Raw genomic sequence first — 11,328 nt, forward strand, 5'->3', positions numbered from 1 at the left:
AGCCGAAAGAGTGAGTGTCTCACGTAAGAAGAAGAAGAAGAAGAAACCCTAGAAAAAATGCAAACGCTAGATTTCCAAAGAGATTCAAGAAACAAAAAGGAACGAAGAAGAAGAAGAAGAACAACAACAACAAAGAGAATATGGATGAAGAAAGAGAACAGAGCAAAAACAGAACCGAACGATTTACCACAAGAAATCCTTATCGACATACTCTTAAGATTGCCCATCAAATCTCTCGTCCGATCAATCTGCGTTTCCAAGCAATGGCGTTCTTTGATCCAAGATCATGCGAAAACTGCTCGACGACCCAAAATTCTTGTCTATAAAACTCACTTGAAATTTTCTTTTCAATCCATTGATCAACAATGCCGTGTCGAAAGCGTTCGTAGGCCATGGAAGAAAATGTTACCTTTGCTTGCTGACGTTGCAATCATGGGTTCGTGTAATGGGTTGTTGCTTTTGCGGATTGAATCTGATTTGTTCTTGTGGAACCCGCTCACCAGGTGTTCGAAGAAAGTCCTGGCTTATCACCGTTTGGGTGACGCTGGCTATGATGTTGTTTCTGGGCTTTGTTTTGATTCCTCGAGGAATGAGTACAAGGCCGTAATGGCGCTTGCTCATGAGAGTCCAGATTACGGCGGTGAATTCATGGTAATTGGTAGTTTTCGGAGCAAACTTTGGACATATGCCCAATTCCCTTACAGCGTTCGTACTGTGAAACCAGGGCCTGTATTGAATGAACATCTACACTGGTTGGCCTCTAAGGAAAGTTGGGGCCACTTCCTCTCAACCCATCAAATCGTTTCCTTTGATCCACGGAGCAATAAATTCAAGAAGGTACCAATGCCACAGCCTAAGGATGAGGATGGAGACGGAGATATTATACTTGGTTTGGGAGCTCTAGATGGATGTCTTTGTATGACTCGGTTCAACAATCCTAGAAACTTTGAAGGCAATGTTGAGGTATTGGCAATGAAGGAATATGATATGAAAAGCTCTTGGACTGTTATGTTCACGATATCGAATTCGGCCAGAGTATTTCGTTCCTATCATGGGTTTGTCCCATTGTGTTCTACAAAGAATAATGAAGTTATAATGAACCTCTGCGTAGGGGTGGATGAACGATATGTAACGGCTTACAGTCCTAATGACAATTCAAATAGGGATATTCTAGTGGCTACTGATAATTACAATTTCAATGCAATTATGTATGAGGAAAGTTTGGTGACACCACCTGATTACAATTGGGAAGAGGAAGAGCTGAGAGGGGAAGCAACATATTTTGAAAAATACCGTTCAGGCTTAGTTGGAAAACGGAAAAGGATGAGGAATGGTTTTTGGAGATACTTAGAACTTGAAGAGGAAGAATATGAAATGTTTGGCCTAGATTTGGAGACGGTCTCAAAAGAGTTGGTGTCAGAATTAGAAGAGCTAGAGCTTGAAGAGGAATAGTTTCAGCTTGAAGAGGAGGAACATGAAGAGTATGGCTTAGAGTTGCTAGAGCTTGGAGAGGAGTACTTTCAGCTTGAAGAGGAGGAATATGAAGAGTATGGCTTAGAGTCACTCTTAGAAGAGTTGGTGTTGTTTCCTTTAGATTGTTTCAGACAACAAAATTGATTTTTCATTTCTTGAATCAAAACTATTATACTTATTTTGTTGTTAATAACACATCAAAGGCACATGTGAGGCTTGTTTGCTTTAAGTGATTGGATTTTGACTGCATAGTCTAACATTTGGGGCGATTAGTATTGTTGATTTTAATTTTCATAACAATGTATGATCTTATGAAGACATATATAATGCAGTTGTTACATAATGTTAAAAGTGTTGCAAACCTTTCCTGTATGAAGTCTCTGAAGCTTTTTAAACTTGAAGTCAAATTTATGCTGTAGCTAATTTTTCAGAATGGCCCAAAAATTAAGAAAACCATGTCTTGATGTTCTATTTTATTTTGTTGATCTAAACATTGTGGACAACTATCAACATTCAATGACTTAATGGCAAACATTACCTTGGAGATGCAATGCCAAAATTAATGTAGCTGGCTCATCGGTTGCATTTGAGTTTGGAAATTGCTCGGGTAAGCCTACGCTAAAACATTCTTGATTTTCTGTGCTGAGTTTGCTGTAATTGTGTATTGCATTTTAAAATTAATAGGTGTTTTTTTATCTGAAAGTACCAACTTCTCTTTTCCCTGAAAGTAGTATGTAGTAACTTTATGTGGCATATTTTATGTGGGGTGTTAGTCATTTAATTAAGTTTCTTCACCTTGAATTTGCATTCTAGGTAACACTAAGTGGGAAATCATTATTTAAAGATAACGAACCTTCGTCACTAACATTCATATGATCAATTCTACTTGTGTATCCATATGCATAATGTTTTAGCCACTTGATTTTGTTTTATTTTAATGTTAATTTTTCTCTTTGCAGGTGCTTAACTTTGAGAGATTTTCCTGGACCACACATTCATGAATGCTTTGCCTTCCACCAATCCATCTATAATTAAAGATTTCTGCATGCAATGGTCATAGTCTGGTAGGACTGCATCTGGACATTCAGCTTCCATTGTTTTCTCAGTGCAATGCTTCCTCGCAGCCTACACTGAAATTCTGAATTAGAGTCGAGGATTCAAATATTTGACATTGCAGACTCAGAAGAGCTAGAGTTGGAAGATGAGTAGACCGTAAATAGCCATGAGAAGAGGAGAAATTCGTGAATGCTACCTATCATCAACTACTACTATTTGCTAGTGAGTGACAAATAAAATGAGAAACCTTCCAGAGAACAACACAATTTATTTATTTATTTAAATTAGAGACCAAATAAAAACCATAATAATAGATGGTTGAGAAATAAAATTGGATTTGGGTGTAAGGCACTTGAGCCCAGGGAAAATCAGCCAAAAGAAGATTTTTCTTATTCTTTCTTTCTCTTCCTCCCTAATCTGTACCTTGTTTTTCATTCTTTCATAGTTTTATTTTTTTTATTTTATTTTTCCTGTGTGTGCATGTGAAGTGGAAGTGTCAACTTAGTTGAGATTGTTAAGATTTGTTAGGATACTTTTTGCACTTCCCTGCATTGTTGATGTAATTTTGCATGTATTATACTCTTTCTTCATCAATAAAGTTTTTGTTTTTGCTGATCAAAAAAAAAAAGTGGAAGTGTCATGCTTATTTTGTTTGTTTAGATGTTCATCAGATTATATTGGAGTAGTGTGCCAACCTTTCTTAATTAAATACGAAATTTAATATAATTCAACTGATAGAAATTTAATAAATTTTTGATGAATAGTACCCAAATCTAATTATTAATCCACAATTTTTGACTAATATTTCAATGTAAAAAGGAGATGGAAGATTTTTCACAGGTTCAGGAACGCTTTTCACATGACAATCTTCGTCGATGGAGTGAAGAGAAAACCTTCCACGAACGAGAACTTTCTTTCGTGGTGCGATCTTCACATAACTTGATTGAATCAAAGAACGCTATTGCTTGGAAACAAGAGTGCGCGATTTTCACATAACCTGATTGAATCCAAGAACGCCATTGCTTGGAAACAAGAGTGAATTTAATGAGAGATTTGAGGGGTAATCTTGAGAATATTTCGATAATGATTTCTTCGGGATGGTTTGGTAGATTGACTTCTGCTTTTGCTCTAATCTTTTTCTCTTTCTCTGTTCTTCTTCTTCTTCTTCTTCTTCTTCTTCGTCTTCTTCTTCTTCTTCTTCTTCCTTGTCTCTTTCTCTTCCCTAGAATTGTTCGAACAGCTAGGGTTTGCATTCTTCCCTTTAAAAATTGTGAAGGGGCTAGGGTTTTTTCTTTCTTTATTTTATTATTCTTCAGTTTTTTCTTTCTTTTGATGGTTCTGATGCTAATATTAGGGCTATATATATGAGAAAATACATATCAATTTTGAAAAAAAATATTATGTAAGGAAATGATCCTAATGAACATCTACACTGCTTGGCCTCTAAGAGTTACTTCCTCTCAACCCAACAAAAAAAAATCGTTTCCTTCGATCAACGGTGGGATAAATTCAACAAGGTACTAATGCCACAACCTAAGGATGGAGATGGAGAGATTATACTTGGTTTGGGAGCTGTAGATGGATGTCTTTGTATGACTCGTTTCGACAATCCTAGTATTTTTGGAGGCAATGTTGAGGTATTGGCAATGAAGGAATATGGTATGAAAAGTTTTTGGACTGTTTTGTTCACGATATCGAATTTGGCCAGAGTATTTCTTTACTATGATCGGATTGTGCCATTGTGTTCTACAAAGAATGATGAAGTTATAATGAAATTCTGCATAGACGTGGATGGGGTATGTAAGGACATACAATCCTAATGACAATTCAAATAGGGATATTATAATGGCTACTGATAATTACTATATCAGTGCGATTATGTATGGGGAAAGTTTGGTGGCACCACCTGATTATACTTGGGAAGAGGAAGAGCTGAGAGGGGAAGCAACATATTTTGAAAAATACCTTTCAGGCTCAGTTGGAAAATGGAAAAGGATGAGGAAAGGTTTTTGCTGACACTTAGGCCATGTTTGTTTAGGCACACTGAATTAGGTTAGATTAGTATTTCCATGACTAATAGTCTTAGAACTATATATCCCTTTAGATTGTGTATCCTAACATATGTTTAGATTGAGTCAGAATTATAAGAAATTACTAATAGTTCAGACTTTGACTTAATCCTCTAATTTATATCTCACTCCCTTTGTGGGATTGAATAGTCTATCATATGTAAGATACCATATCCGGATGGATTGTTAATCCATATTTCAATTATTTGACCAAATATCAGATTAATAATTTTATTGGACTATTAGTCCAATCCCAAACTCATGTCCACCCAAACAAACATGGCCTTAAGGGTATATTTGTTTGGACGGACTGGATAAGGGGGATTGGAATCCATTGGACTGTTATTCCTAGGATACATTGTCCCCGGACTATCTGGTTTGACTGGATTTGTATCTCATGTTTGTTTAACCATGGGATTAGATGTCAGGAAATGACTATTTGGTTGAATAGGATATGAATCTTATGTTTGTTTGGGATATTATGGAGAAAGATAAATGCTCAAATGACTAGTTTACCCTTTTTAATTATTTACTAAGTAATAACAATATTAAACATATCTTTAATATTTTAATTATTTTTAGTTAGATTAAATAAAAATTTATTTTATTTTATTTTTTACACAATTAAATAAATTTATTTTTTAAAAGTTAAATAAATTAAACAAATAAAATATCAATAAAAATATATGTTATTTTTTAATTAAAATTTTAAATAAATTTATTTTAAAAAATAATAATATTTAAATAATGAAATTAAATAAAACATATATTAAAATTTAAATAATGAAATTAAATAAAATATAAACAAAATTTTAAAATAAGACATCAATAAAATATCTATAAAAAATTATTTTAAAAAATTAAATAAATAAAACATCAATAAAAATTAAATTAATTTATTTTATTTTTAAATTGAGACATTTAAATTTTATTGAATTTTACTAAATATAATACATAATTAAATAATAGATGGTCAAAATGGTCATTTCACCCCTTATCCCCATATCCCCCCCCCAAAAAAAAAAAAGGGACACAATAGTTTTACATATTTGGGACTAATAGTTCGGAGCAAAATTAAATAACCAAATAAAGAACTATTAGTCCGGATGGACTATTAGTCCAATCCCAGGACCTTTTCCCTCAAAACAAGCACCACCTTGGAGCTTGAAGAGGAAGAATATGAAATGTTTGGCCTAGGTTTGGAGTCGGTCTCAAAAGATTTGGCATCAGAATTAGAAGAGCCAGAGCTTGAAGAGGAATAGTTTCAGCTTGATGGGGAAGAGTATGGCCTAAATTTGGAGTCAGTCTCAAAAGAGTTGGCATAAGACTCGAAAGAGCCAGAACTTTAAGAGGAATACTTACAGCTTGAAGAGGAATAATATGAAGAGTGCTCATAATTTGGAGCCAATCTTAGAAGAGAACAGATTGATAGATATCTCTTTTAACTTCAATTTATTTAGATTGTTTCAGACAACAAAATTGATTTTCGATTTCTTGAATTCAAAATGTTATGCTTATTTTGTTGTTAACAATGAGTCATCAAAGGCACATGTGAGACTTGCTTGATTGAAGCAATTGGATTCTGACACTTGCGTAGTCAGTATTTGGGGTTATTCATATTGTCTAATTTTTTGAGAATAAATTGAATTCATCCCATTGATTCCAAGCACAGAAAAAATAAATAAATAAAGAATAAGTGTGTTTGGTTTCAGTTTTTTGAAATTTATTTTTTGAAAATTGAGTTTTTTATTTTTTTTGTTTTTAGTGAATATTTTTAAAATTTTAAGTTATTTTTTTTATTTATTTTATGATGCACGTTACTTAGACGTATCTAAATAGTAAAATATTTGTGAAAAAATATTTTAAAAAATTAATAAATACACAAAAATACGAAAAATGTACTTAATTTTTATTTTTTTATATATTTATTATTTTTTGGTATATAGTGTATTTTTTAAAGTTTTTTTTCACAAATATTACACTTTTTAAGTGTATTTATGTTAGGTGTATCTAAATTTTTTTAAAAAAAACTACTTAAAATATCAAAAAAAATTATTGAAAACATTAAAATACAGAAAATAAAAAATAGAATTTTTTAAAAATTATTTTCTGAAAATCAGAACCAAACAAAGTAATTTCACTGAAAAACAACATCTCTTAAGTGTTGGCTCATAGATGTTTTATTTCATTTTTCGTAATGTTTAGCTATATTAGATATCTAGTTTTTTAGGATCTTACGTAGGGTTTGGATTCTCTCAAGTATGTCATTTAATTTGAGAGTAGTTGGGCTGGCCTTTTTTTAGGAGTCATTTTGATGATCCGAACTATTTACTTTTTTAAATCGTTAAAATTAAAATGATCGGATATCATTAATAACATGATTAAATTATATTTGTATTATAAAAAATGGATAGTTTATTTTTAAAAGGGTGAATTACACTAACGATCCCTATAGTACTTTGTGTTACTTTAGTCTTTGATTTTTCAATTGTGATACATTTGATCTTGAATTTTAAATCTTGTTCCAAATAAGGACAATTGAAGATATCATTACTTAATTTTAAGAGCAAAATTATAATTTTGACAAAATATAAACTAATTTGACAAAAATAAATGTCAAAAAAATATTTTTGAATTTTAAAAATTATTTATATTCACTAAAGATAAATTATGTAAAATTGATAAATCTTTTAAACATTTATTTATTATTTTTTTACCAAATTAATTTTTATTATGTGTTTAGATAATGATCATGTAATGGGTGATTGTTTTTATTTTCATTAATTAGTTTCTATTTTTTCAAAAGTCAAATATGACGACAACTTTGATATCATTATTAAATCAATCCATTAAATTAAAAAATCCAAAACTAAAAATATTTCATATTCAATATATCGATTACACATTAAAAGCTTAATTACCACCCATTACATGATCATCATCTCAACATATAATAAAAATAATTTGGTAAAAAAATAATTAAATAGATGTCTAAAAAATTTATCAATTTTACATAATTTTATCTTTGGTGAGTAAAAATAATTTTTAAAAATTCAAAATATTTGTTGACATTTTTTTGTTGTTATAGAGAGGTATTTTTTGACATTTAATATGTGATTTCAGTTGTTTTTAGCTAAAATCAGTTGTTTTACTTTGTATTTATGATATGTGTTATCTCAACTTAACTACTCATAAATTATTTAGAATTATCATCTTATAACTTAGATTTATTCTACATATAGATCTCATACAACACAAATTGAATTTTCACCACACAATCACTCATTCAGAACAATATGGGGGTATGGCCATGCTTGTTTGGTTCTATAGGATGAAAGGAATTGAGAGTGTGATGGTATTAGGTTGGAAATATATAATAAAGAGTGTTTATTTAGAATTATCATCTTATAACTTAGATTTATTCTACATATAGATCTCATACAACGCACATTGAATTTTCACCACACAATCACCTAAAAGTCTAGTTTCCAGACTTATTATATCAATAATGGTACAGTGATCGTCATTTTATATTATATTTGATTTATCATGTAATTCCACACCATTTTGTCGAAAGCAGACATTAGTGATAATCTAGTGATGAGAATTTATATGATAGACTAAGCGCGACATAGAAATATAATTATTGTAACATTATTAAATAAATATTTGCACAAAATAAGCTTATAATGTATTGCTAAACCGAGTGACTTGGTTGTAAATAGTTGGTTCTTTTGAAGGTTGTAACTCATGTTATGTTTTGTTTTTTGTTTTTTCACGATTACAAAAATAATAATAGTGTTATTTGGCAACAAGAGCATTGTGCTTGTTATATCCCTTTAAAAAATGTAGTGTGAAATACAAATATACCTCTCTTGAGGTTTTTTAAAATACAAATTTCCTTATATAATTTTGAAAATTATATTCCGTCTCTTCAAAATTTTAATCTCATAACAAATGACCACTTTTATTAATAAATCATTAAATTAATTAACAGCTTTTAATGATGTCAAATATATATTTGAGTTAATAATTTCAATAAATTTATTGTTGCATAAAAGAGTAGTTAAGGATTTTATTTCTTCTATTAATTTTGTTAAATAAAATTTTTTAATAAGGGATATTTGTAATTTTTAGACTCATATTAGGTAATTCGTATTTTAAACAAACCTCAAATGTGTATTTGTAATTTATCCAAAAATATATCACTGTTCTCATATAATATGTAGTAGTGATATTTTTATAATTAAATATTATTTTAATAAATATTTTATTTTAAAATGATAAGTTTTAATACTCTATGTATTTTTGTGGGGGTATGTTGATGGTGCAGTAGGACAACAAAGCAAGTAGGTCATATTAGGTGGATGAGACAGTCACAAAATAATTGCAAAATAAATATAAAAAAATTTGTGTAACTTTGACACAAAGGAAGAATTACACCAAATACATAAATAAACTTTCACAATGTACATAGTAGAATTGCATCACCACGAAAAGGTAAATTTTACCATTGAAATGCTGTTTTGCTTATTTATTTAGGGACATGTCATGTAGATTGGATTAATAATTTAATATAAAAACATAATTCATGTTTGATTAAGAGAATTGTCATTGAGATTAATAGTCTATCCAGATAGCCAGATACGATATTCTCATATGGAGACAATTAAGTCCTAAAAGGAGGGGATGAAATAAAAAATAACAAATTAAGAAGAGATTAAAATTAATTCTTTAAATTATAAAATTTTTAAGATTTTATTAAGGGAAAATTAGTGAAATATCGCTCTCCAATTTTGTGTAGTAAGAGAGGTTCAAGATATATTTTTTTATTAGCTAAAGTCTCTCGATGAAATTTCTTTGTGATCATATCAGAGAAATTTTAAAATTTTTCTGTGAAAATTGAAATATCTCTATGTTGGGGTCAAAATTTCTTTGAATTGGGTGAAATTTCTCTATGTGAGCGAAATTTCTTTGAGTCGAATTTTTTCTATAAAAATGTTGAGGGACTTTAACCACTATGGAAATATTATATGTTATTTATCTTGTAAAATCTTAATCCAATAGATCCTATGATAAGTAATGACATTTTTCATCAAACATTATTAAAAAAGTCATTAATTATTAAGTTTTAGCGACAGTTTAAAAATTGTTATAAAAAATGTCTCTAATTATAAGTTAGAGACAATTTTAAAAAAAAAATGTCACTAATTTTTAACTTTCAGCAACAGTTTGAAAAACTTGTCACAAAAAAAATCACTAATTGTAAGTTTTAGTTAGAATTTATAAAAAACATGACAAAAAAAAGTGTCACTAATTGTCAATTTTTAGCAATGTATATAAAAAATAGTGACAAAATTATTTTTAGTGACGATTTTACTAGGACTTCATGGAAATTAAGTTCAACTATTAGAACCTATTGGTAGTTTATCCTATAAAATAAGTTGGATGAGATTCGAACCAAAGAGCCCAATATGAAATGGAATATATATAGTTTAAAATTAAAATCAAATTTTATATTTTAAAGATTTATCAAAATCAAACTTTATATTTTACAAATTTAATAATACAACACACCCACCAATATATATAGGGTTTGTTTGGGATGTGGGTTAATTTTTTTGCTTTTTGACTTTTTTAACTTGGGGCTAAAAAATCTCGTTTGGGATAAATTTTTTTGCTTTTTTAACTTTTGTGAGAGAAAAAATAAAATGATTATGGGTTGGATGTGATATTTTGTCATATTTATCTAAAATAACCTATTTTGTCATATATGATTATTTTAGTCCAAACCCTCATCCCAAATGGGCCATAGTCAAAACCCTAACTCTTCCAACAATTTAAGGGAAGAAAAAGTGGCGAGGAAACCTTCCTAAATAAATTTTTATCAAAATTCTCTCAAGGTTACCCCTCAAATCTCTTGTCAAATTCACGCATGTTTCCAAGCAATGGCGTTCTTTGATTCAATCAGGTTCTGTGAAAAGCGTTCAACGAAACAAAGTTCTAATTTGTGGAAGGTTTTATCTTCACTCCATTGACAAAGCTTGTCTGGTGAAAAGTGTTCTTGAACCTGTTGAAAAAATTCGATCTCATTATTACATTGAAATCTTAGGTTTATGTAATGGGTTATTGCTTATTCGGTTGTTGCTTATTTGGGTTATCGATGATTTGTGCTTGTGCAATCCGCTCACTAAGTGTTTGAACAAAGTCCTCTCATATCATTGGTTGTGGGATAGTGGCTACGGTGTTGTTTCTGGGCTTTGATTTGACTCCTCGAATAATGAGTACAAGGCTATAATGGTGCTTTCTCATGAGACTCCAAGTTGCGATGGATTGGTTGTAATTGGTAGTTTTCGAAGCAAAACTTGGACAATTGTTCACTTCACATACTGTGTTTCTAGTGTGAAATCGGGTCCTGTTGTGAATGAAAATCTACATTGGTTGCTTCTAAAGAAAGTTGGGGTCGCTTCTTTGCACCCCATCAAATCATTTACTTCAATCCATGGAAGAATATGTTCAAGAAGTTACCAATGCCACAACCTAAGGATGGAGATGGAGATATTCTACTCGGTTTGGGGATTTTAGAAGGATGTCTTTGTATGGTTTGCTCTTGTGAGCACCCAACCGATCATGTGGATAGAGTTGAGGTGTTGGTGATAAAGAAATATGGTATCCAAGAATCTTGGACTACCATGTTCATTCTGTCGAATTTGCCTAACTTGCATATTTA

The 11,328-nt window shown here is 30.4% G+C and overlaps 1 protein-coding gene across 1 annotated transcript; it reads left to right on the forward strand.

Annotated features, from left to right (window-relative positions):
- LOC114261047 (F-box/kelch-repeat protein At3g23880) lies at positions 1–2,921 on the forward strand. Its single transcript, XM_082877440.1, has 2 exons — positions 1–1,547; positions 2,433–2,921. The coding sequence occupies exon 1, from the start codon at positions 58–60 to the stop codon at positions 1,450–1,452; it is 1,395 nt and encodes a 464-aa protein (XP_082733566.1). The 5' UTR covers positions 1–57; the 3' UTR covers positions 1,453–1,547; positions 2,433–2,921.
- The last annotated feature ends 8,407 nt before the right edge of the window (positions 2,922–11,328 follow it).

This window comes from Camellia sinensis, chromosome 7 (genome assembly GCF_055761805.1).
Source record: "Camellia sinensis isolate YWXY chromosome 7, ASM5576180v1, whole genome shotgun sequence".
Taxonomy (NCBI): domain Eukaryota; kingdom Viridiplantae; phylum Streptophyta; class Magnoliopsida; order Ericales; family Theaceae; genus Camellia; species Camellia sinensis.